The 24302-nt window shown below is 60.5% G+C and overlaps 2 protein-coding genes and 1 long non-coding RNA gene across 16 annotated transcripts; 2 read left to right on the top strand and 1 right to left on the bottom strand.

The window, feature by feature from the left end:
* The first annotated feature begins 573 nt into the window (after nucleotides 1–573).
* MROH6 (maestro heat like repeat family member 6) lies at nucleotides 574–7074 on the top strand. Of its 4 annotated transcripts, none has more exons than XM_023649088.2 (14): nucleotides 574–1496; nucleotides 1663–1815; nucleotides 1995–2149; nucleotides 2806–2923; nucleotides 3222–3406; nucleotides 3494–3631; nucleotides 3741–3855; nucleotides 3957–4100; nucleotides 4170–4343; nucleotides 4542–4709; nucleotides 4960–5079; nucleotides 5312–5414; nucleotides 5508–5573; nucleotides 5794–7074. In XM_023649088.2, exons 1-14 carry the CDS (start codon nucleotides 711–713, stop codon nucleotides 5985–5987), a joined length of 2619 nt encoding a protein of 872 aa, XP_023504856.1. In that variant the 5' UTR covers nucleotides 574–710; the 3' UTR covers nucleotides 5988–7074. The 4 variants fall into 4 exon arrangements, with proteins under 4 accessions (XP_023504856.1, XP_023504854.1, XP_070078111.1 ...); XM_023649086.2 differs by having other exon boundaries at nucleotides 5726–7074; XM_070222010.1 differs by having other exon boundaries at nucleotides 4960–5208.
* Nucleotides 7075–9885: 2811 nt separating this feature from the next.
* Nucleotides 9886–18142, bottom strand: GSDMD (gasdermin D). Of its 11 annotated transcripts, none has more exons than XM_070222492.1 (13): nucleotides 18002–18142; nucleotides 17186–17869; nucleotides 14416–14544; nucleotides 13140–13360; nucleotides 12764–12956; nucleotides 12024–12192; nucleotides 11782–11884; nucleotides 11453–11506; nucleotides 11107–11193; nucleotides 10799–10974; nucleotides 10570–10714; nucleotides 10407–10480; nucleotides 9886–10277 (listed from the first exon to the last, which is right to left on the bottom strand). In XM_070222492.1, the coding sequence occupies exons 4-13, from the start codon at nucleotides 13354–13356 to the stop codon at nucleotides 10038–10040; spliced, it is 1458 nt and encodes a 485-aa protein (XP_070078593.1). In that variant the 5' UTR covers nucleotides 13357–13360; nucleotides 14416–14544; nucleotides 17186–17869; nucleotides 18002–18142; the 3' UTR covers nucleotides 9886–10037. The 11 variants fall into 11 exon arrangements, with proteins under 11 accessions (XP_070078593.1, XP_070078594.1, XP_070078600.1 ...); XM_070222493.1 differs by having other exon boundaries at nucleotides 17186–17866; nucleotides 18002–18077; XM_070222499.1 differs by lacking the exons at nucleotides 17186–17869; nucleotides 18002–18142 and adding exons at nucleotides 13819–14186; nucleotides 16499–16701 and having other exon boundaries at nucleotides 9886–10211; nucleotides 10399–10480.
* LOC138915615 (uncharacterized) lies at nucleotides 17842–23873 on the top strand. The gene is made up of 2 exons (XR_011421676.1): nucleotides 17842–18361; nucleotides 23363–23873. It is a non-coding gene; the product is annotated as an uncharacterized lncRNA (long non-coding RNA).
* The last annotated feature ends 429 nt before the right edge of the window (nucleotides 23874–24302 follow it).

The following is a 24302-nucleotide window of genomic DNA, read 5'->3' as shown; positions in this document are numbered from 1 at the left end:
GCACTGGAGCCAGCGAAGAGGTTGAGGGACCAGGGCGTGGCTCAGCTCTGGACACCTGGTCACTGTCCCGGGCTGGCCCTGCCTCTGTGCAGACAAGCTAGTCAGGTCTCCAGAGGATCTGCTCAGGAGAGAGCTTCTAGGCTCTACTAGACCCGGAGGGCGGGGACCTGGGCCTCTCCTGTCTGGGCAGCATGAGGTGGCACAGGCAGGTGAGAGCGTGAGGGAATGCTGAGTGTCTGGGGTGCTTCCCGGAACACTTCCGCCTGCCCAAGTATTTGGCTGGACCAGCTCTTCTGGCTCCCCAGGCTCAGGCTGGGCAGCACCTGCTGTGTTGCTGGGTGAGGTGACAGTGGGGATCTGGGGCAGAGGCCAAGTCAGGCCAGCCATGGGGAGCATGAGGCTTGGAGATACACACATGCACATACATGGCAGAACACACACTGGGCCCCAGGGACCCACAGGCACCACTTCTCAGCTGTGCACTTCCTAGGTGCCAGGACCCAGGAACCCTGTGGTCCAGCGTTGGGGGGAAGGGGCATGTCAGAACTGGCCAGGACTCAGAAGGCCCACCCCAATCATGGCAGTCAAGTGCAAGAGCGCCCAGGGGATGTGGCTCCTGGCCTTATCTCTCCTATCCCAGGACCTCCCAGTGCTCAGAGGCAGTGACAACTCCCAATCATCCCCATCCCCAAAATGGCTGCTAGGTCAGAATGCAGTGGAGACAGCCCCGCCCCCAGCCCCAGGCCCGCCCTGGACCAGCCGGCTTCTTTAGCGTTGAATTAGGCAAGGCCTTAGCTCAGGGCTGGGCCCGGACTTCTGGCCCCTGCTGGGGCCTCCTCAGGGCTATCCACACCTGCCCGGGGTCCCCCCATCCAGAGGGATGGGAAGTCAGGGTCAAGGGCCCTTCTCCCCCTCCCCTTGCAGATCCACTGTCTCCAGGAATCTTGCCCCTCCCCCAGGGCCCTGGTGGGCAGAGCCAGACCCCAGACGCTCAGCTTCAGGCTGGCCACTCACTGCCAGCAGCCTGGGCAGGAGGGCCCTTCACATGCCCCCAGCAGGCACTGTGCCTGGGGACACCTCTGTGTGGCTCCCCAACCCCCCCATACACACAGAGCACATGTTCACACACGTACATTGCCACACCTGTCCCTGGTCCCGCCCGGGGCCTGCTTCTAGGTCAGGCTGGGCACGACTTCCTGGGAGGATCGGGGGCAGGTGTTGCAGGCTGGGCCCGGCTGAGCAGCTTGGCGTGTGCCATGGCCATGGCTGGGGGTGTGTGGGGCCGGCCCCGGGGTGCCCCTGTAGGGGCCCTAACCCTGACAGCTCTGGCTGAAGGGATCCGGGCCAGCCAGGGGCAGGCCCTGAGACCCCCTGCCATGGGCCCTCAGCCTGAACCTGAGGCAAAGCCTGGGAATGCAGCCAGCATCCCCACAGCTGGCCGTGAGCCCCGCTCCCCACCCTGCATACAGGAGCCAGCCCCCAAGGGAGCCCATCAGGTGAGCGGTAGGGGAAGGGAGGCTGAGGGGGACGGGCCTGGGGGGCAAGGGAGGGGGCTGGAGAACAATAGAAGGGCACAGGGACTTTGTCAGGAGCTGAGGGGTTGCTGGGTAAGAGAACTGGGAGAGGCAAGGGGACTTCGTTCATCTGCCCACCCCACCCTAGGCCCCCCAGAGTTCCCCGGAGGAGGGGGCCCTTGCTGACCTGGCGTTGTACACGGCTGCCTGCCTGGAGGAGGCTGGCTTTGCAGGGACCCAGGCAACAGCACTCACCCTGTCCTCAGCCCTGGAGGCCCGAGGGGAGCGGCTGGAGGACCAGGTCAGCCCCCAGCCCTCCCTACCCAAGAGACTCCTGCCTTTTCCTCCAAGGTTGGGGGGTTGGAGCGATCAGCCTGACGCGCACGCCCCCTTCAGGCTTTCCCTACGCCATGCGAATACAGGGGGTAATGTCCAGGTATCAAGGAGGCCTGACCGCTGACATCCATCCCTCCATGCCAGGTGCATGCCCTAGTGCGTGGGCTGCTGGCACAGGTGCCCAGCCTAGCCGAGGGGAGGCCCCGGCGGGTGGCCCTGCGGGTGCTGAGCGCACTAGCCCTGGAGCACGCACGGGATGTGGTATGCGCGCTGCTGCCGTGCTCGATGCCCCTGGACCGGTAACCTGCCCCACCCTCCCAGGCACCACATCCCCCAGCCGCCACGCAGCTTCCTTCCCTCTTCCCGCTTGGGGTCGAGTCTGACCCTGAAAGGAGGGGTCATGGGGGAGACAGAGCCTCTGAATTCCCTCCCCTCAACTCCTGCTGCCCACCTCTCCCCTGCCTCTCCTTTCATTCAGAAAAGTCCCCCACCCTTCCCACCTGGGGTCCTCTGTACTGGGTGCCTGGCTGGGGGCCTGCCTTCTCTGTCCACGTTGCCCCTGGAGCCCAGCCTGGGCTTGTGCTCCAAGGCAGGGTAAGTGAGCCAGGTGGTTTCTGCACCCCTGCGCCCCCGGCTCTTTGAGTAATCCGCCCCAGGAGAAGTTATCCTTGGCTTTATTCTCTACGGTATTGTTTACCATGCCAGGTTTCGTTCACTGTTGCTGGCCCTACAGGCTTCTGAGAGGCCCTGCCAGGCAGCTGATCCTGTGGAACTCAGCTCTGTTGTGGTCTGCACAGATGCCACTTATGTTGTTTTTCTGGAATTGGGGGAGGGTGTGGGGGCATGGTTTGCCTGCCTCACTCCCTGCTGGAGTCCTGTGGCCACCTCCAACCCTGACCTGGCAACTCCCCGCATCCTGACACCAGATCCTGTCTCACGAACCTCATACCCCCAGGGCGGCAGCAGAGCTGTGGCGCAGCCTGAGCCGGAACCAGCGCGTGAATGGGCAGGTGCTGGTGCAGCTGCTGTGGACGCTCAAGGGTGCGGCCGGGCCTGAGCTGGAGGCGCTGGCTGTAGGTAGCTCTGGCCAGCATTGCGAGGGGACTGGCCCCTCTCCCCGGCACTCCCCCTCCCCTGCCCGGGGGGGGGGGTGGGGGGGTGGGGGGGTGGGGGGGTGGGGGGGTGGGGGGGTGAGGGGGGGTGGGGGGGTGGGGGGGGTGGGGGGGGGCAGAAGAGTTGCCCCGCAGCGGGTTGGGGGCAGCAGGTTCTCACCTGAGTCAGGTGCTTCCCGAATGTCCCTCCAGTGTCTGAGGCTTTGTCCTCGTCCTGTCTTTGGTGCCTCTGAGCCTGAATGGGCCACTTGTTCTGCAGGCCACTCGTGCCCTTGGGGAGATGCTGGCTGTGTCTGGCTGCGTGGGCGCCACGCGGGGCTTCTACCCGAATCTCCTGCTCGTACTGGTCACACAGCTGCGCCAGCTGGCCCAAGGAGTGCACTCCCCTGACACCCCCAAGGTTTGGGCCCCATTCCACCGCGGGCCACCGCACAGCCACGCCAGGTGAGGGGCGCACACTGAGGGAAGTGAAGGCTGGGCCAGCGTCCTCCTGGCCCTTGCTGCCCACTCCCCTGCTGCCTCCCCCTCCAGCTGCGCAGTGGAGGCCTTGAAGGCCCTGCTTACTGGGGATGGCAGCCGCATGGTGGTCACGTGCATGGAGCAGGCTGGAGGCTGGAGGAGGCTGGTGGGAGCCCACACCCACCTGGAGGGCGTCCTGCTGCTGGCCAGGTGCAGAGCATGGGGGTGGGGCAAGAGGCAGGGGCATGAGGGTGGTCGGGTGGAGGCAAGGGGTGAGGCAGGAAGCAGAGCGAGAGCTCCCATTTCCGCCCCGTCCCAGTGCCATGGTGGCTCACGCCGACCACCACCTGAGAGGCCTGTTCGCCGACGTGCTTCCCCGGCTGCGCAGCCCCAACGACACGCAGCGCCTCACGGCTATGGCCTTCTTTACCGGGGTGAGCCCTTTTCCGGGATGCATGCTGAGAGGTGACGGTGGACTGCGCCGCCGTCCCAGCACAGGGACCGGGAGCGTGCTGACCCCTTGTCCCCCGCCCAGCTGTTGCAGAGCCGACCCACGGCACGGCTCCTGCGAGAGGAGGTCATTCTGGAGCGGCTCCGCGCCTGGCAGGGCGACCCCGAGCCCACCGTGCGCTGGCTCGGCCTGCTCGGCCTCGGCCATCTGGCGCTGAACAGCGGGAAGGTGAGGGGCGGGGCGGGGCGGGGCGGGGCGGGGTCTGCGAGGGCCGACCACGAGTCCCTGCCTCCGCAGGTGCGGCACGTGGGCACGCTGGTGCCTGCGCTCCTGGGCGCGCTGGGCGAAGGCGACGCGCGGCTCGTGGGCGCCGCGCTGGGCGCGCTGCGGAGGCTGCTGGTGCGGCCGCGGGCTCCCGTGCGGCTCCTGAGCGCGGAGCTGGGGCCTCGCCTCCGGCCGCTGCTGGACGACGTGAGCCCCGCCCCCCCCGCCGCCGGCCCTGCCCGTTCCTCTCCAAAGTCCTCCCTTCCAGACTCTGCGTCTCTGTGCCCCTCTCCCCAGGCTTCCCCACCAGGCCCCACTCCAGGCCCCCAGGTCACGCCCCCAGACAGCAGCCCTCCTTAGACCCTCGCCCTCGTTGCTCCGCCCTGACTGCGTCCTCCCACGCAGGCCCGGGACTCGGTCCGCGCCTCGGCGGTCGGGCTCCTGGGGACGCTGGTGCGGCAGGGCCAGGGCGGCCTCCGGGTGGGGCTCCACCGACCCCTGCGGAAGCTGATGCTGCAGAGTCTTGTGCCGCTGCTGTTGCGCCTGCACGATCCCAGCCAGGACGCTGCTGAGGTCAGCCGCCCCCCAAGACTGTCCCAAGGCTGTCCCCACCCAGCCCCATCCCTCCACACCCCATCGCCTCTCCGAAGATCGCAGGTCAGGGACTTCCCCAAGGACCTTAGGGGCAGGCGTCATGGGCTCCCAGGTTCCTGGTCTTCCCTGGGCTATTTGCCCTGGGCTCCTCCATCCTCATCCTGGCCACACTCTGGCCACCACTTGTCACTTTCTAGATCCCTAACCCTGCTTCCTTCCCCTGTCCTAGAGCTCGGAGTGGACCCTGGCCCGCTGTGACCAGGCCCTGCGCTGGGGCCTCCTGGAGGAGATGGTCACTGTGGCCCACTACGACAGCCCTGAGGCCCTAAGCCGCATCTGCCACCGCCTGGTCAGTCGGGGGAGGACACTGACAGTGGCAGGATGTCGTCAGCTGCCCACTTGGTCCAGTATACACCGGGGCCACTTCCCCCTCAAAACTGACTGTCCCCTTCCCAGCCAAAGTGGTGGCAAGTCTAAGGTCTCAGACCCTGATGCCCTGCCCTGGGGGCTCCACAGGGCACCCCAGCCTGTGGGCTCACCTCTGCTGCCTCCTGTCCTGCCATGAGCCCTTCTGTCCCCAGGTTCAGCAGTACCCAAGTCATGTGCCCAGCTTCCTGAGCCAGACCCAGGGCTACCTGCGGAGCCCACAGGTCCCCCTGCGCCGGGCAGCTGCAGTGCTCATAGGTGAGGCAGGCCTGGTGCCACACAGTCGCTCCCACCCAGAGCCCTCCCTGCTGGAGGTGTGGGGCCAACACTCACAGGTCTGCCTTGGTCCAGGCTTCCTCGTCCATCACTCGAGTCCCAGCCATGTCAGCCAGGACCTGCGGGACTCCCTGTTCCAGGGTGAGGACCCGACCAGGGTGTGGGGTCCTGGACAGGCAGTGGGTGCTAGGGTGGGGTGGATGGGAATGGATAGGTGGAGGGCCAGGGACCCAGGGCGCTTGGCCATCCTAAAAGCCCCCCCCCACCCTGCCTGAACTGCCCTGTCCCCGCAGACCTGGGGCAGCTGCAGAGCGACCCTGAGCCGGCTGTGGTCACCGCGGCGCATGTGTCCGCCCAGCAGGTGGTGCTGCTAGCCCAGGAGCAAAGCCGTCCCCGCAGCCTGCTCCTCTCCCGCCTTGGTGGGCGCCGCGCCCGTCCCAGCCGGCCCTGGCCAGTCTATGCAGACAGCCCCTTCCAGCGTCGGAGCCTTGCAGGCCGCTGGGGCTGTTTTGGACCCGGCTGAGCCTGACCCCATGCCCACCCTCAGGGGTCTGAGTCGGGCACCCCACCACACTGTGGCCAGTCCTGGTGGGGGCAGATCTGCAGAAGACGCTCTGCTTGAGGGGCACCCTGGGCCTGGTGCTGGACGCTGGTGCCCTCCCCTCTCAGGCCCCCCCACCCCAAGGCCTGGTGTGCACAATGACTGCTTTCTAGGAGCTCAACACCATGACCGCTGTGTGACCTATAGGGACAGCAGCCCCTTCTGTCCGAGCACCATTTCACCCTCAGCCCCTTGCCTCTTGCGCCCATGCGTCCATTTGTTCCTCCTCAGATCTGTTGCTTTCCTGGCCCCCTAGAATGTGCCATGCCCCCCTACCTGGGTCTGGTGGGGGACACTGTGAAGCTGGCACAGCCCTGTAAGCTGGTGCCATGATAGTTGCCCACTTCCTGGGCTTCCACCCCCTGCCTGGCCCAGGCTCCCCTGCCTGTCAGGGCCCTCCTGGCCGCCCCAGCAGCCTGCCTCCTGCCCTGTCACGTGCCCCTCTCCTCTCCGGCCTATGTCCTGGCCTGAGGTTCTGAGGTTTCTCTCTCCTCAGGAGGCATTGATCTGTCTTCCTGCCCACACCTGCTGCCCTGTGGCCTGGTGCCATTCGTGCCCCCCGTCCCCCCCGCTCATCGTGTCAGAGCCCCCCCCACCGAGCCTTCTTCAGAAGGTGTCCCCTCACCTCCCCACTGGACACCACAGGGCTGGGATTAGACCTGTGGGTTCAGGCGTGGGGTGCCAGCATCTGCACCCCACCAGACTGAGCCCTCGAGCCGGTACCCCAGCGCCCCACACGGGGGTGAATTAGGAAGGGGTGACTGTGGGGAAGAGACCCTTCTGGGAGCCTCTGAAGCTGTGACCGTGCCCCTCCTGGCGCCGGCCCCGGCGGGTTCCCCCACTCGGAATGCCCACCTCGCAAAGTCCTCTTGCTTTTCAAGGTCTACCCCCTAAAGTTGCCTCCTGAGGGAGACCTCAACTCACACAGCCTCTTGCAGGGCTGGGAGCAGTCCACACCAGACTGGGGACCCTTTGGGGACAGGTGTGGGGTCCTGCCCACCCGTTATGGAAAGTGTTTACAATAAAGACATGTGGATCAAAGCGATCTGTTATCTGTCTGGGGCCTGGGCCTGGGCCGAGGATATGGTTCTGATGAGCTGGGCCTGGTCCAAAATCAAGGTCAGACTGAGATTATAGATAAGGCAGTGTGTGGCCGAGAGTAAGGGTCAGCCCAGGGGTGGGGTCAGAGGTCAGGCAGGTTCAGGGTGCAGGCTTGTGACCAGGGTCAGGCAGGGTCTACCTTGAAACAAGGAAGGGAAGCTGTGCTGTGGTCCAACACCCTGAATTGACGAGGTCGGAGCTCAGTCAGGAAGGGGTTGGGGTCTATGGAGGTCTCCCAGGGCAGGGTGGGGTCAGGCCAAGGGCACAGGTCTGTGTGGAGCCAGAAGCATGGTTTGGTGTGTTAGTTTAGATCTTCCAAAGCAGATGCAAAACTGGTTAAACGACAAGAAACGTATCTCTGGACATGCCGTGCGTGAGACCCCCAGTGAAGGAGAGGGAGGGAGGGCAAGGGGATTGGTGGGTGCATCGTGGACATCTGTGTTGACCTCGGGGTGGTTCTCAAGCTGGTCACCCTTCAGGGAGGCCTGCGGCTCCCAGGACAGGGGCCCCTGTGCAGGGCTGGGTTTCCCTCCTCAGTTTCCATTGCTGCAGTTGGGGTCCGCGAGGAGCATTCTCACAGACCCCTGACTCGGGCTGGGCCCCAGGCTGGGCTCAGCAGGAGCTCATGGACCCCCTCACGGCAGCCCCTGAGGGCAGAAGCAGGCCTGCCTCCACCCCACCCCTTGCAGCCCAGGAGCCAGAACCTTGGCTGAGCATTCTCTGATCACTCTCCTACCAGGCATACGCTTGTCCCCACACAGACCACAGCAGGACAGGCCACTGGACTGCAGGCTGTCGCGTGCACGTGCACACGGCTGCTGCCTGCTCATGGTCGTGCGTCCGCCCACCTGGCTGTGGCCCCGCCCAGGGGCTGGGAGCCCTGTGGGACTCTGCCTGCCCCACACGAGTTTGATGCAAAGCCCACGCAGCCTGAAGGCCCAGACTATTACTGGACCCTGGGAGCATGACTCTTCTTGGGAACTTCGCTGCTGGGGTCCCCGGGGAGGCTCCCGGTAGAGTGGTGGCCTGATTCACCAGAGGCTGCCCCCAACCGCATGGCAATACCACAGCCCCACCCTCCCGGTGAGCGTTTCCGGTCTGTGAGTGTCTGGAGGACAAGGTCCATCAGCTCTGCCTGCAGAGAGCCCATCCCGTGGTGAATCTTCCAACGTGGAGCTAGGATCAGAACCCATTCCTTTCCCCATAAGGCTCTCCTGCCTTGCCCTTGGTGCCTAAGTACACTCAGATGGGCTATGTCGCTGCAGACCTCAAGGCACTGGTGGTCCTGGAGCCCGATGGCCAGCAGTCATATCTCCAAGTGGGGCTTGGGTGGGGCTGACCAGGACGTGTTTTATCCCCTCAACTGAGGGCAGAGTCTCAGGCGCCGAAGCAGCGCTGTGTGCCCACTTAGCTAGTGCTTCCTAAGACCCAGGCCGTTCCAGACAAGTCACCTAACAAGGGTCCCCACAGGAGGCCCTGGGTCCTGGAGAAGACAGCAGGGCCTGAGGCGCGGAGCTTCTCACTTGACTGTGTGGAGATTGATCTCTAGGGTGTCCTGTAACCCGGACCTGCGATGTTTGGGGTGCACTCTGTCTTCTGTGTTTTGTTTTGTTTGTTTTTTGAGGAAGATTAGTCCTGAGCTAACTACTGCCAGTCCTCTTTTTGCTGAGGAAGCCTGGCCCTGAGCTAACATCCGTGCCCATCTTCCTCTACTTTATATGTGGGACACCTGCCACAGCATAGTGTGCCAAGTGGTGCCATGTCCACACCCGGGATCCGAACCAGTGAACCCCAGGCCGCTGAGAAGCAGATCGGGCGAACTTAACCGCTGTGCCACCGGGCCGGCCTGTCTTCTGTTTTAATATTAATTTCACCGTTGGGCTTGGATCCTGGGTTTTCTGGGGGATTAACATCCCAGCCACAGCAGAACCCACTGTCCCTTGCCTTTAGCGAGTCCTGAAGCTGCATGTCAATGGTGTGCCATGACAGAGGTGGCATGTGGCTTCCTCCACCTTCCAGTGAGTGGAGGAAGGCAGACTGTGGTTCCCACCAAAGAAAGGCACATTTCTCCTGGCTGTTCAAGCTCCCAGAGACGAGATAAACTCCCTGGCTAGATCAGCTACCATCTCTTCCTGCGCATGGGGCTGCTACCCCCACTGGCTGCTGAGGCCCTGGATTTCCATGGAGGCAAGTGCTCTGAGACCTGCTGGAGCCCAGGGACCTGCAACTCAGGGTTAGGAGGCCTCCTCCGTGGAGAGGGACTCTTACCTCTGGGTAAATGCATTTCAGTGAGATGGACACCAAAGGCCAGTGGCTCCGGTGGGTCACTGCTTCTCCAGGAGCCTCTGTGCAGCCCCAAGAGTGTAGGGTCTGTCTGCCCATCAGCCACACCTGCTCTAGTCCCCTCTGCAGCCCCCGTGGGCCGAGGATGGGCCCATTAGCTGCAGCAGAATGTTCTCAAGTTCCCTCAGGCAGATAGAGACCCATCCTGGTGGAATTGTTCTGCCCTATTCTTTCACAGGCCAGCATGCTGGGGAGGGGCCAGGAGCCTGGCCACGTGGCTGGTCACTCCAGAGTGGCCAGGTGCAAACACAGGGAAGGCTCCCCTTAGCCCCAAAGCGCAGCAAGAGTGAGACTAATGAGGAGAGGCCTGCTCTTGGCCCCCACATCTCTCCCTAGTCTATGTGGGCACAGTCCCCACTCCTGCTCCATACCCCAGATCTAGGGCCCTCAAAAACTGAGTAACACATCTTTCCTTAGTACATCACATTTATTGACTTTCCCCAACTTCCAACCCCATGGTGACCTGGCCACATGGCTGCACTGAGCTCTCGCCTTCCCAGGGCTGGCAGCTGGGTGGGCATGAGCTCTGCTCTGCCTAGAGAGCTGCCCAGGTGTGCAGGCTAGCAGGGCTCGCTCAGCCTCAACAGCACCGCCAGGCAGGCGTAAAGTGCACACGTGCAGCCCTGGGCCTGCGGCTCCCAGGACACCTGGGGGGCGCCCACCTGCAGGCCTAGGCCGCACTCCTCCAGCAGGACCCAGGCAGGCGCCTCTGGGCCCCAACTGCTCCCCAGGAGCTTGGGTGGCAGGAACACAGCCCTGCAACTCTGCCATGGGGAGCTCTGCTCCAAAAGGCTCCTCACCTGCCAGGATAGGGTGGAAGGTTGTCAGTGGGGGCCCCTGGGCATCCAGTGCTCTCCCCTACCACCCCATCCTAGATGGGGCCCCATACCACAGGCCGGCCCCTTCCGCTCCAACCTGTGCCCTCTCACCAGCTCAAACTGCTCCAACAGGGTCCCCGTCTCCAGCAGCTCGGCCAGAAGCACGTGCTGGGTTTCATTCAGCACTGGGTAGAGACCGTGGGTGAGAGGGGGTTCCAGAAGGCCCAGCTTGGGAAGCCCTGCCCTCTACCCACCTGCCCCAGGGCTCCCTCACCAGCCAGTGCTCCCAGCAGGTAGGAGATGGGGCCGGCGAGGTCCTTTTCCAGCACTCCGGAGGTGAGCACCATGCAGTCAAGGATGGCGTGCCCTGGACCGTGTAGAGGCTCCTCCACCCGCCCACAGCACAGGCCCTGCTCCAGCTGGGGACACAGGGTGGGGCACGTGAGCGTGGCTGGCTGGGCACAGGCTTCACCGGCTCCACCGGCCCTGCCCCACTTGCTTACCGCCTCCTCCAGGGCTTGTAGGGCCAGCTCTTCCCGCAGCACCTGCCGCAAGCCTCCCAGCAGCTGCTCACGCAGGTCCTTGCACAAGCCCTCCAGGCCCTCGGCCTGTGCCCTCACCTCCTTCTGCAGGCCCTGGAAGTCTTGGGTGGGCACCAACCCGTCTTCGGTGGACCCATCTGTGGGGACAGGGCTGGCATTGCCCGGGTGCCCACAGGGCCCTGGAAAGCCCTGGTAAGGAAGGACAGACCCCCCAGGGGGCTAAAGGGGAGCCCACCATGGGTCCCAGAGGCAGTCAAGAAGGTACTAACCCGACTCGATCCTGAATCCTGACACGCTCTTGGAGCTGACGTCCAAAGTCTGCGGTGGCTTGCGGTCTTCACAGGAAGGCCTCTGGCCTGGGCAAGCAGAGCTGGTCAGTGCAGGGTGTGGGTCCCCAAACCAGAGAGAGCTGAGGCCTTCCCTGGGCCCTCACATTGCGTCACCACCACCCCAACACTGGCAGCCCAGGGCAGGGAGCAAGGCCATGCCAGACTGATGTCAGCCTGTGGCTGTATCACCCTTGTGCGTGTGTGTGCACGTGCACAGGAGAAGGCCTCAGCGCCTGGAGCATGCTCCTCCTGTCGCCCAGGTGGGGCGGGGGGCCATGGGCCTCACCTGCCTGGGGCGGCTCGAAGGTCCTCTGCTTCTTGCCCGGGAAGAGGAGGACGTCTGGCAGCCATGTGGGGGCAGAGAGAGGAGGCAGGTGGGCTGGGGCTCCCAGCCTCTCCCTCACCCCCCGGGGCTACCCCGCGAGGTTCCCCCAGTGTGCCCCAACCCCCTACACCCCAGAGCCTGGCACCCTCGGCCACCCTGACCCAGGAAGCTATGCAACCAGATGCCCACAGCACCCCCAGCCAGCCGGTGGCTCATCTCAGGCCTCCCTGTCTCTCTGCCCCTCTGCCCTGCGAGTCTTGGCCCCAAAAGTACCCCCAACCACGGCTCACCCCAGTCAGAGCCAATAACCAGCTGGGCCACTTGGAATGCGAGGATGCTGCCTGGGGGGATGGTGACCGTCTTCCTCTGGCTCAGGTGGCCTTGGCCCTGGCCCTGAAGGATGGATATGGGCTCAGGACCAGGCACTGGGTTGTAGGGCCGGGCGTGGGCTGGGTGTGGTGGCCAGGGTCTGCCGGGGGGCACCGCCCTCTTGCCTCCCAGGCCTCTGCCCGCTGCAGGACCTGCGCCACACCTGCAAGCCCACGGCTCCAGGCAACACAAACTGGCCCGAGCCCTCCTGCTTGTGGGTCCGGGTGACCTCCACCTCCTTCTGCGTCTGCAGCACCTCCGTCACCACGAACACATCGACCCCACGATTCCGTAGCTGCTGCAGGATTTTGTGCTCAGGCTGCCGCAGGCGCCTGTGCGGGGTAGGAGCCCAGGCAGCTTACGGGGGTGCCCTTCCCCAGCCCGGGCCACAGCACTGGCTTCCCTCCCCCGGACCTTCGTGCACACACAGGGGGGATGAGGACAGGTGGCAGCAGGGACCGGGAGCTGTCAGTGTTGGTGGGTGGGATGCAGGGAGGAGTGGACACCTTCACCTGGCTGCTCCCTCCCTCCACTCCCTGCCCCTTCCTGGGTTCAAGTTTCAAGTCTTCACTCTGAGCGAATGGTCCTCCTCACAGGTGTCCCCACGTCTGCTCCTCCCACCCCAGCCTCCACACAGCAGCCTGACCTGTCTGACCCTAGACCCCCTGGGCTCCGCCTGGCCACCCTGGTCCTCGCCTGGCCACCCTGGTCCTCGGGATGCAGGCCCCCATTACCACTGCAGCCTCCTGCCCTGCCACCTGGCCCCACACGCCCCTGCTTCTGGGAATTCCCTCTACTGTACTGACCCTCAGCCTGGCACAGACACCCTGTGACCCCTAACGCCTCTAGGTTGTGACCCAGAGGCTGCTCAGAGTCAGCAGGTACCCCCCCCTCGCGGCTCACCGCTCTTGTTGCATGGCCACCCAGGTGTTGGGGACGACCTGAAGTCTGCACACGTTCATGGAGGCACTGGAGCTGCCGGACACTGAGGCCCCACCTCCCAACCGCCCATGTCCTGGGGCTGTCAGCTCCACACTGCCCTTCACCTGCCCGTCCACAGTGTCTTGGAAGTGGAAGGGGCCGCCACGTTCCACAGCTGGAGAAAGACCAGAGTTGAGGCCCCGTGCTACGAGCTACCACCTGTCCCACCCAGGCTGGGGGACCTTTGAAAAGGTCCTGCCCTCTGGCAGCAGAGAGCCCAGAGGCCCAGGGCAGATGGCAAGCTGGTCTGCTTGTTCCCCTCCCACCCAGGGCTCTGATGCAGTGCCAGGTGGGGTACCTGGTTCCGGGGCGTTGGGCTCCAGGATGTCCCTGATGGACAGGTTGACACACTTGTAGCGGTGTCTCCAGAACCACGACCTCGAGGGCTTCCTGACCAATAGGCAGTAGGGCTGGAAGCTGGTGGAGCTCTGCAGGCTGTCCACTGGGATGAGCTCCCCTCTTTGGTCCAGCTCCCGGATGACGCTCTTGACTACCCTCTCAAAGGCTGATGCCATGCTCCTGAGGAGGACAGATGGGTCAAGCATTGTGCCCTCAGGGCTGGAAGAGTGGCAGGGGGGTTGAGCAGAATGGTGGTACTCGGATGCTTCCAATGATGGGGAGCTGTCTCCCTCCAAAGCAAGCCTGCATGGCCAGTCCTGGGATGCTCTGATTGGCAGAAAGCTCTTGCCCTGACCACTACCCAACACAGAAAGAAATGGAGTGCCCACCCTGTCATCCACTCATCCACCTCTCCACGGGGCTGTGAGCGCCCCCAGGCTGGGACGTCATTCACAGCCTTCAGCAGGACTCAGCCCATTCACACCATCCGTTCCATGGCCAGAGTGCCCAGAAGCAGCCCAAGAAAGCCCTGGGACTCTCAGTGCTGGGGTGGGGTGGGACGGGGCAGGTGGGGCTACCCACCAAGGCCACCACCCTTTGTCAGCCCAATAAGGCTTAGGGCCACTCAGGAAAAGCACCTGCTAAGGGAGAACAGGGCGAGGGGGGCTTCAGAGGACCCCCAGGCTGATGCTCTGTCTGTTGTAGCAGTCGCCTCCTGGCTGAGGCGTCCAGACGGCAGGGGAGAAATGAAGCCACCATCTCCTGGGTACCTGCCACAGGGCCCACAGCAAGGCCAGCCAGAGGGTCCCCAGCTCCCAGGCGTATCCTCTAGGGCTTTCTCATGCCTGGAGCTTCATGAGCCACCAGTCCAAGGCCAGAGACCAAAGCAAGCCTGACGCAGGAAACAGGAGACCTGGGCCCAGCAGAGGAGCCAGCCATCCCCACTGGGCAGGAAGCCTCTGAGCCTCAGCGCTGGTCTGAAATCGGAGTGGGGGCCAAGGGGCACCTGGAGGGCCGACCCTGGAGTCAAGCGGAAACGCACCCGGGCTGGCGAGGTGGCTGCCTTCCCAGAGGCTTGGGGTTTCCCCCGAGCTGGTCTGGGATTGTGGGGAGTCCTGAGAGGGTGCTGGGACCAGGGCGCCCCGCAGAAGGGCCGGCATCCCCCCACCCAGAGTGAATGGGGCCCCACCCGGGTGCCAAGGGAGGCAGCGGGGGAGGTGCCGAGCACAGCTCACCGTGACCGTGGCGCTCAGGCTCCGGCCCAGAAGGGAAGCGAGGCCACCCTGCGGGTGAGGTGCGTTCACTCTGCCCTGGAGCTCCGGAGCAAGGGCACGGCCAGCGAATGTCCAGATCCAAAAGTGAAACTGCGGGAGAGGAGGTGGTGTGCTGGTGCTCCCGGAAATGCCCTCATGAGCCCGCCCCAGGGGCCCTAGACCAGGAGAGGGGACAGCCAGCTCTGCGTCCTGCCACCACCGCCGCCGGCAGCCTGCCTGCCTCCAACCGCATGGCCCTTCTCCCTGTCTCTTAAAACTCTAGCTCACGGCAGGGGCTCTGAACAGACATTTCTCCAAAGAAAACGTACGAGGGCCAACAAGCATAAGAAAACATGCTCACGTCACTAGCCATCGGGGAAATGCAAATCAGACCGCAGTGAGAAGCCACCTCTCGCCCACCAGCATGACTGCATCACAAAAGAGAGAGGCCGCCAGTGCTGGGGAGGGTGGAGAAACCGAAACTCTCACATGCTGGGGGAGGTACAATGGTGCAGCCGCTGCGAAAAAGTCTGGCAGTTTCCTCAGAAAACTAAAGAGAATTACCACAGGGCTCATCCACCCCACCCCTGGGTGCACACTCAAGAGAAGGTGAAAATCGCACGTAAACGTTCCTCCGGCATTATTCATAGTAGCCCAAACATAGAAACAGCCCAGATATCCATGAGTGATGCAGAGTAAAGAAATCTGGTGCCTTAACACCACGGGAGACCTGAGACGGAGTGGCGCCCAGCCACAAAAAGGAAGGAGGTTCTGACACATGGTACAACACGGAGGAACCTGGGACTCAGAGTCCAGGAGACCTCACTGAAAACCCGGCCAGGAGGCCAGGAGTGGGGAGCCCTCCACACTAGACTCCACCTACTTACAGACCCGCGGGAGGGCCTGCCAATTACCACCCCAACAGGAAGAAGAAGAGTTCCTCCTGTTCCTCCTGCCAAGCAGCTCAGCCAGTGAGAAACTGTCACCACTCTGAACTCTCCATTTCCACCAAAGGATGCTCCTTCAGAACAACCCCTCCCAACTTCCTCCTTTTTCTTATAAAGTAACGTTCCTCTCCTTCACTTGCTGGATTCGCCTATGGCTTTTGCTATAACTTGCTTGTTCCAGTCTGAAATTCCTCTGCTATTCGCAAATAAACCGATTCCACTGGTCAAATAACTGGCTGTTTTTTTGCTTCATGTCCACAAACCTCAAAGCATGATGCTAAGTGAAAGAAGCTGGACACAAAAGACAACATATCACATGATCCATGTCTATGAAATGTTCAGAACAGGCAAATCCATAGAGACAGAAAGTGGATTAGTGGTTGTCAGAGGCTGGGGGGAGGCAGAATAGGGAGTGACAGCCAATAGGTACACAGTTTCTTTCAGGGTGATGAAAATGTTCTTAAAATAGATTGTGGTGATATTTGCACAACTCTGAACGTACTAAAACCCATGGAGTTTTACACTTTAAATGGGTGAATTGTATGGAATGTGTATTATATCTCAATAAAGCCGTTACAGTCATACCTTAGAGATCTTGCAGATTTGGTTCCAGACCACTGAAATAAAGCACGTATCGCAATAAAGCAAGTCACACGAATTTTTTGGTTTCCCAGTGCATATAAAACTTACGTTTACACTATACTGTAGTTTATTGAGTGTGCAATAGCCTTGTGTCTAAAAAAACAATACATGTACCTTAATTAAAAATTAAGTGCTACTAGAAAAATGGTGCCAACAGACTTGCTTGACACAGAGTTGCCACAAACCTTTAAGTTGTAAAAAATGCAGTATCCGCAAAGTGCAATAAAGCAAAGCACAGTGAAACAAGGTGTGCCTGTACTTAGGAGATCCAGAGCCAGCAAACAACACCAGGCCTGTCAGAGGCTCCTCGGTGCTCGAATTCTCCGGGACCACGGTCAAATCCTGTCCAGCGCAAAGCAGCCGGGGAGCCCCAAAGCCCTCCTTCTCCACCACCACAGCCTGCCTCTAGGCCCTTACCCCTCCATACTCTGGAGCCCACATCAGGGCCCCTGGCCGACGGCTGTCCTGAGACCTACCTTGAAAGCTCTGCCACACTCCTTCACTCATTCAGCACACGTGCATCAGCACCTGGTGCCAGATGCCCTTCTGGCTGAGGAACCTGGGAGTGACCCAGACAAGGCCTCCGCCAGGCAGAGCCGCTGCCAGCAGCCCTGACACCAGTGCAGGGAAGATGATTCCCCGTGGTGTGTGTGTTGAAATGTTGTGGCTGCAAATAACTGCAAACACAGATTCAAACAGAAAGGGAACATCTTGTGCAAGCAGAAGTCCAGAACTGCTGTGTGCGCCCTGCGTCAGACACGGACAGGCACCATCCATCCAGGGGGGTAGGGGCCTGCTCCAGGCTCACCTGGGGCCTTTGAGACCATTTCTGTCTCCACGCCAGGGGCCTAGGGTGCAGGCCTGAGAGCTCTGATGGCTGAGGGTCTCTGGGGCAGTGGATGACCACTCAGCTCAGCGTGGGGCTCCCAAGCTCCAGTCCAGCCCCTGGAGCCCATTCTCTAGTGTGAGCAGGGTGTCCTTGCTGGTGGTGGCAGGAGGCTCCAGGAGCCTGGGGAGGGCTGAGCATATGCGTGTTCCTGTTCATGTGTGTATGTGTGCATGCATCTGCACATGTGCACACACGTGCATATTGTATGTATATGTGTGTCTGTGTTCATGTGTGTATCTGTATCCATATTTTTTTGGGCAGTGCACGCTTGTACCTGTGTATGTGTTTGTGTCCGTGGGTGCACACATTTGTACATATTATGTGCACTCGAGTGTGTGTGTTGGGGGGCTGTGCTGAGCCCACAGCTGTTGATGCTAGAAGGTGCTCCCTCCTCCATGCCCCCTTTCCTCCAGCTCAGCCTGCATCTCCCTGGTCCTGCAGGAAAGTGCCTTGAAAGCCGTGCAGCCTCTTGAGACCTCTTGCGTCTTATCTCCCTCTCTCCAGGCACTAGGCTCCAGGTCAAGGTCAGGAGGTGGCGGCCTCCTCAGTGCGGGGTGAACCTCGCTGTGGGGTTCCAGCAGCGGTGTGACCAGCCCTGGTTTACTTTTCTCCAATGCCTTGGCTGCCGTCTGGGTTGATGGGGTGGAGGTGGCGCAGCAGCAGCCCCTGGGGGACTCAGTCTGAGGCAGAGGCACCAGGCAGGTGCCATCCGTGGGCAGGAGGAGCAGCATGGTGGCCGCAGTGGCCATGGCAACAGGAGATGGCGTGGTACACTGTGCCCACCTGCCTTGAGGCAGGGACCTGGGGCTGCCACAGCCTGGGGCCGGGTGGGGCACCAAGGACCGCTGCATGTCCTTGTCCACTTTCCGTTCTTCACCACCAAACCGAAACAAGAAGCACTGGGCTCCTGACTCAGCCCAGGACAGAGGTCAGACTGAGAGGGCAGGAAGTGAGCCTGCTGGGGAGAAAAGGAGGAAGGATGGGGGGAGGCTGGCCCTGCACCCCATCTGCTCCCTGGCCCCTATTTACAGGCAGAGGGGTTTGGAGCACCAGGACATCTTGAGGACCAGGAACTCTGGGGCGACATTACCTCTTCCTCACAGCCACCCTATGTTGTTGGAGATGGGTCACGCCGCCTGGGCAAAGTCTAGGCAGGCCCTGGGGTCCAGAGCTGCGGAGTGAAAACCATGTCCCCAGTAGCGATGGCGAGCTCTCACCAGGGACTGGGAGCCTGGGAGGGGTCAACAAAGCTGGGGGGTCAACAAGCTGGCCTTCGAGGAAGACAAGCTCCCTGTGGCCGGATCCCAGACTCCCCCTAGCCGGTGTGGGGCGCTGGCGCCGCGGGGACCCTGGCAGGGGCAGGCCGCAGCTCCCGCCCCCGGGAGGCCAGAGCAGGGCCCGAGAACCGGGAGAGCGCGCTGGCGGCAGCGCCCGGCGGACTTCGGGGCAGGTGGGAATGGGCTGAGGGGGAGGAACGAGGCAGCTGCGAACCGGGAGGGGCGTTCCAGCCCAGGGAGCGCAGGGTCCCGCGCGGTGGGCGGCACGAGGAAGCCACCCACTCTCCGCCGGGGGGACTGTCGGACCTTGGGGCGAGCGAGGCCGGGGGCCCGGGGCCGCGGGGCAGGCACGGACGGCGCTTCGGGCGCCGGGCCCCGCTAAGTCCGCGGTGGGGGCCGGCGCCGCCTCCCCGAGCGCGCACGGGAGCAGCCCGGGACCCGCTCCACCCTGTGCAGCCCCGTGACGCTCGGGGCTTCCCGCGCTGCCGGGAAGTCGGTGCTCACGCCCGCGGCAGCCGCGCCCGGCCCCACCTCCCCTCCCACGGCTCCCCTCTCCCCTCTCCTCCCCCCTCCTCCTCTCCTCGCCCCGCCTCGCCCAGCCACCCGCGCTCCGCCCCCCGCCTGCCCACCCCCCCCCCCGCCGCCCCCACAGCTCCTCCCCAACCTCCCCTCCCTGCCTGCGCCCGCGTCTGTGCCCCCGTCCTGGGCCACCTGGAACCCGTCCCCAGCAAACAGCTCCCCGGAGGGCTCCGAGCGCCGAAGAGCCGACGCGGCCAGAACTAAACAGGCAACCAGCGCCGCTGCTGCGTCAGGGCCAAGCGGGTGCGAAGCGTGGACGGAAGGCCCCGAAGGCCTCTCCTTACGGGGCTCGAGTACCCCGCGGGGCCTCTTTCCCGCCTGTGGACCCCTTGCTTGCCCCAGCCCCTCGCGCACGGCCTGTGGGCATCTGGGTGCCCTTCGGGCGGCGGCTCCGACGGGCTGGTCAGCAGCCCTGGCCCAGCAGGCGCTCAGTCGATGTTCGGCGGGTCGCTGGGCCGTGGAGGCAGCCCCAGAGCGGGAGGGGGGTCTCAGGTTCAGAGGCTCCCAGGAGTCTGGAGGGACGTGAGTGGCGAAGGCCCGGCAGAACCAGGGTCGGGGGAAGTACCCTCCCTCCCCCAGCTCCGGGCCCCCAGTGGCTCGCGGACCCCCTTGTGGTTAGACGGCCCCATTGCCTAGGCCTCGCCTCCCGGCGCCCGTCTGCGGCTTGCCCCGCCCAGTCCTGCTGCTTTTTGGGGTCCTCTGCCCTGAAGCCCGCTGTGTGCTGCGGGCTGGCGGGGGCGCAGGACTCTGGCCCCGGGAAACAGCAGCGTTGGTCCTGCTTGTGTCTCACTTCACTTTATCCCCACTGGAAGAAGCCCTTACTGCTGGAATCCAGGCACTGCTGGTGAGGGTCTTTCCCTGGAGGTGGGGATGCTGCCCGAGGCGTGCCCTGTACTAGGGCGTGTGGGACACTGTTGCAGTGAGATTCACACTGCGTTCATCCTGGTCCCTGAGAGCCTGGTGGAAAAGCCATGATCTAGGAAACAGTAGACTCATAAACTTTTCTTCCAACAGGATCTGGCTCAGAGAGTCTGAGGGTCACGCTCTGCAAGTGAGGGTCAGGGCGTGTGTGTGATGCTGGGGTGAAGGGGGGACCCACAGGGTCCTCGAGGGTAGTTCTGTTCCCCAGTCACTTCCTGTTTGCCCTCCTCCAGGATAAAAGGTGAGGGGGGCATCCATGGTTAGGTAATGGTCCCAGTCTGCCAACCACCTGTGCCCACCTGAGGGCCTGGTGAGTCAGGTCACCTGACTCCTGTGTAGACCTTCTAGAGGGAAGGAGATGGCAGGAGGGGGAAATTCCCCCAAGAGTGGGTGCAGGCTGGGTCGGTGGAGCAGGGAGGCAGATACCTTTGCAGGGCATAGAGACAGGGGAGCAGATAATACCCAGGTGGGATTTGACATTTTGTGCATGTCCCTCTGATAAGTGTGTTTGGTGTGGCTACATTGCATTCCTTTTAGTTACTCCCCCACCCCCTTCAGAGAGGCTGGTGCACCTGTGTAGCCTTAGGTGGTAGGGCTGGAGAGAAGTGGGGTGTGGCAAGGCCCAGGGCTTACCTGGGTGGGGTGGTCGGGAGGCACAGCTTGCAGTTCAGGAAGGAGGAAGCTGCTCAGGCTACATAGAGAGAAACCCTCTGCATAGGAAAAGAGCTGGAAGCTAGGTGGGGGAGAGCAGGGTGGGTAGGGTGAGAGAAAGCCTCCCAGTGAGGAAGAGGAGAAGCCCATCTCAGTGGACTTCCCACGGCTGGGATGTCTGACACCCGGTTCTTTTGTTTGTGGAATGTCTGTAATGGAAATCCTTTCTACCACCCCAGACCTGCATGTGGGCAGGCTGTGGGAGAAGGAAGACAGACAGAGATGGTAGGGATAGCAGGCAGTTAGCAAGACGAGACCACTGGAGGAGAGATGGCCAGGGAGTAGACGGTCCAGGATGTGCAGGAGTCGCGGGAGGGTGTGGCTGTCCTGCCAGATTTGAGAGGAGAGATTGACTCACTGTGCACTCATTTGCTCACCCCTGAGATGGAAATGACGCCTGAGAGGGCTGTTAGGAGGCTTCAATGTGTCCATATGTGTTAACACTAGAACAAGGCCTGGCATTCGGGAAATGGCTATAGACATGCTAAACATTTTTGTCTGGTATTCATAAAGAACTCAGTGCTCGATATTTTTTGTTCATAAGTTCTTGCATGTGGTTTGTTATTTCCTTTGGGGGATTCCTAAAAGTGAAATTGCTCAAAAGGTATTCAATGGGCCGGCCCGGTGGCGTAGCAGTTAAGTTCGCATGTTCTGTTTCGGTGGCCCGGGGTTCACCAGTTCAGATCCCGGGTGTGGACATGGCACCACTTGGCAAAAGCCATGCTGTGGTAGGCGTCCCAAGTATAAAGTAGAGGAAGATGGGCATGGATGTTAGCTCAGGGCCAGCCTTCCTCAGCAAAAAGAGGAGGATTGGCAGCAGATGTTAGCTCAGGGCTAATCTCCTTCAAAAAAAAAAAAAGGTATTTAAGGTCTTGGCACGTGTTGTAAATTGCCCTTCAGAAAGGCTCTGCCAGCATCAGAGTGAAGAGTGTCAGGGAGCCTCTGCTCCCCCCTCGCCAGTGCTGAAGGCGGATTGTTTTCATCTTTGCCAGTTTGATGAGTGTTGAAGAGTTTTAAGTGTAACTGTCAAGATCAGTTTTAGCAAGTTAACTGTGACAGCACTTACATCCCATTTATAGTCTCACAACCCCAGGAGACAAAGCCACAGTTCCTGCCTCCTCTCAGCAAGTGGCTCGGCTCTCCTCTCCGCCACCTGGCGACTGGAGTCTAGGAGCAGAGAGCTCGTCTAGCACAGAAGACAACAGGCTCAGTGCTAGACCCATGCAGCCGCCAGTTTGTGCAGTGTAAGAAGTCACCCTAGAGGCCAGCCCCGTGGCCTACTGGTTAAGTTTGGCACCCTCTGCTTTGGCGGCCCAGGTTCAGTTCCTGGACTCAGAACTGCACCACTTGTCAGCAGCCATTCTGTGCCGGTGACCCACATATGAAATAGAGGAAGACTGGCAAGATGTTAGCTCAGGGTGAATATTCCTCAACCAAAAAGAGGAAGATTGGCCACAGGTGTTAGCTCAGAGCGAATCTTCCTCAGGAAAAAAAAAAAAAAAAACACTTGAAAAAAAAAGGGAATCACCCGAAAACTTAGTGGCATAAACAACATCCATTGATTTTCTCATAATTATGTGACTTGCCCTAAATTATGACATTCAGGCTGGGAGCAGCCGAGATGGTTCATCTCTGCTCCGTGTGGTATCACTTGGGTTCATTGACTTTGTGGTTAGCTGGCAATTTTTGGCCTCACGTGTTTGGTAGATGGCTGGCTGTCAGGATGGTCAGTGGTATTAGCTGGGCGTGTGATGTCCGTCCTCCAGCAGGCCAGCCCTGGCTCATTCACATGGTGCTGATTACAGGATTCTGAAGAGAAGCAAGACACGGTAAGTCCAAAGCGTAAATGCTTTTCAAGCTCCCCAGTGGGAAATTCCATCTCACTCATTCTCTGGGACCTCCCCTGCCCTCAGAGTTTTGCCAAGGGCTAAGGATCGTGCATAGGTCCAGGTGCTGAGGCACAGCCCATGGTCACCAGTCCTGGTACATAAATCACCCTGAGCTTGTACACATGGTCTCTTTCCCAGGGTGCCACTGGCTGCCTTGTGGAGAACTCCTGGAAGGAGAGAGATGGAAACTCCAGCTAGCGTTCAGCTGGGACAGTGGCAGTGGGAGAGGAGAGGGGCTAAGAAGGAGGATGGACAGGACTGGGCAGTGCTTGGAATGGGGCCAGGAAGGGAGCCCCACAGCCTGAGTACAAAGGCCATTTTATTGCCTGGTCTTTCCAGCTTGGCATGCCACCACTGCAGAAGGAGAAGCCCTCACAGCGCCCATCGCTGCATGTGAAGCAGAAAATACTAACACCTGGGGTGGGGCCAGGTGCAGAGTTGGGAGGCAGGCTGTGGGCTGCATCCTCACCTGCAGGAGACACAGTGCGTGCGAACCTCCCAAGTCATTGTTGGCATATGTTTTACTTCTACAAATGTTATAAACCCATGATACGTTGTTATTATTTCTGCTGTAACTATTTGTCTTTTAGAGGATATGAGAAGTGAGAACTGAAAAAATATTTACTAACGTACTTCCCATTTCCTGTCCTCTTTCTTCATGTAGATCTGTTTCCATGTTATATTATTTCCCTTCAACCTGAAGAATTTCCTTTAACATTTCCTACTGTGCATGTCTGTGGTGGACACATTCTGCTCACTTTTTAAACTGTGGTAAAATATATACAATGTATAAGTTGTCATATAACCATTTTTAAGCATAGAGTTCAGTGGCATTAAGTACATTCACGTGTTACGCAACCATCACCACTATTTCCAAAACTGTCTCATCACTCCAAACAGAAACTCTTGTGAAATAAGACAAACCTCAACTAAACTAGAGTCACGGAGACTTGTAGGGGAGCTCTCACCCCATCACACATGTCAATCACACCAACCAGGAAGAGATGGGCACTTGCATGTCCCACAGGAACTACCACTACTTTACTACTGAAGGAAGATTTCTCTCTCCACCAGGCAACAGTCCAGCCAATGAGAAACACTGCAGCTCAGCCAATGAGAAACACCACAGCTCAGCCAATGAGAAACACCGCAGCTCAGCCAATAAGAAACACCACAGCTCAGCCAATGGGAAACGCCACAGCTCAGCCAATGGGAAACGCCACAGCTCAGCCAATGGGAAACGCCACAGCTCAGCCAATGGGAAACGCCACAGCTCAGCCAATGGGAAACGCCACAGCTCAGCCCATGAGAAACACCGCAGCTCAGCCAATGAGAAATGCCACAGCTCAGCCAATGAGAAGCCATTCCCACCCTGAACTGTTCCTCTCCCCCAATGGATTTTCCTTCAGAACAGCCCCTCCCTCTCCCCCTTTTTCTCTATAAAAGCAGCTCCCCTCCTTTGCTTGTGGTATTTGCCTATGGTTTGACGTAGCATGTGCTTCCTGAATTCTGATTCTTTTGGCTATTTTGGAGTAACCTCATTTTGAGGGTAAAATAAAAGACAAATTTGCTTTTTTTAAAAAAATTTTTTTTAAAGATTAAGCACCTCTTGCTTTTACAAAATACATGATCTGCTAGTTCTATGACTCATGCTTACATACATCTCCCAGCTGTGAAAAGCCGGCTTTGTTCTCTGAGTTCCCCAGGAACATGATGACCTCCAGAAAGAAAAATTCTGCATTGGTACCCATCACAAATGACAGAAGAAAGAGAGAATGTGGCACTCTGAAGTTCCTCACACGGGATGGTCGACATCCCTAATCCCCCTCCTTCCCTGCCCGTTTCCCCTATATAACTGCCTCAAGATTCTGTATGATTGTAACATGGTTCTTCAGGACGCTAGTCCATCATCTTCTGATTATGCTGGGTAATCGTATACATTTTCCCTTCTCAACCACTGGCTTGTTTCCAATTGATTGGCACCAGATTGCAGTGAGCGGAACGTGGCCCTTTT

Source organism: Equus caballus, chromosome 9 (assembly GCF_041296265.1).
Source record: "Equus caballus isolate H_3958 breed thoroughbred chromosome 9, TB-T2T, whole genome shotgun sequence".
Lineage (NCBI taxonomy): Eukaryota > Metazoa > Chordata > Mammalia > Perissodactyla > Equidae > Equus > Equus caballus.
Note: the sequence above shows the minus strand (reverse complement) of the source record. Positions and strands in the feature narration are given on the sequence as shown.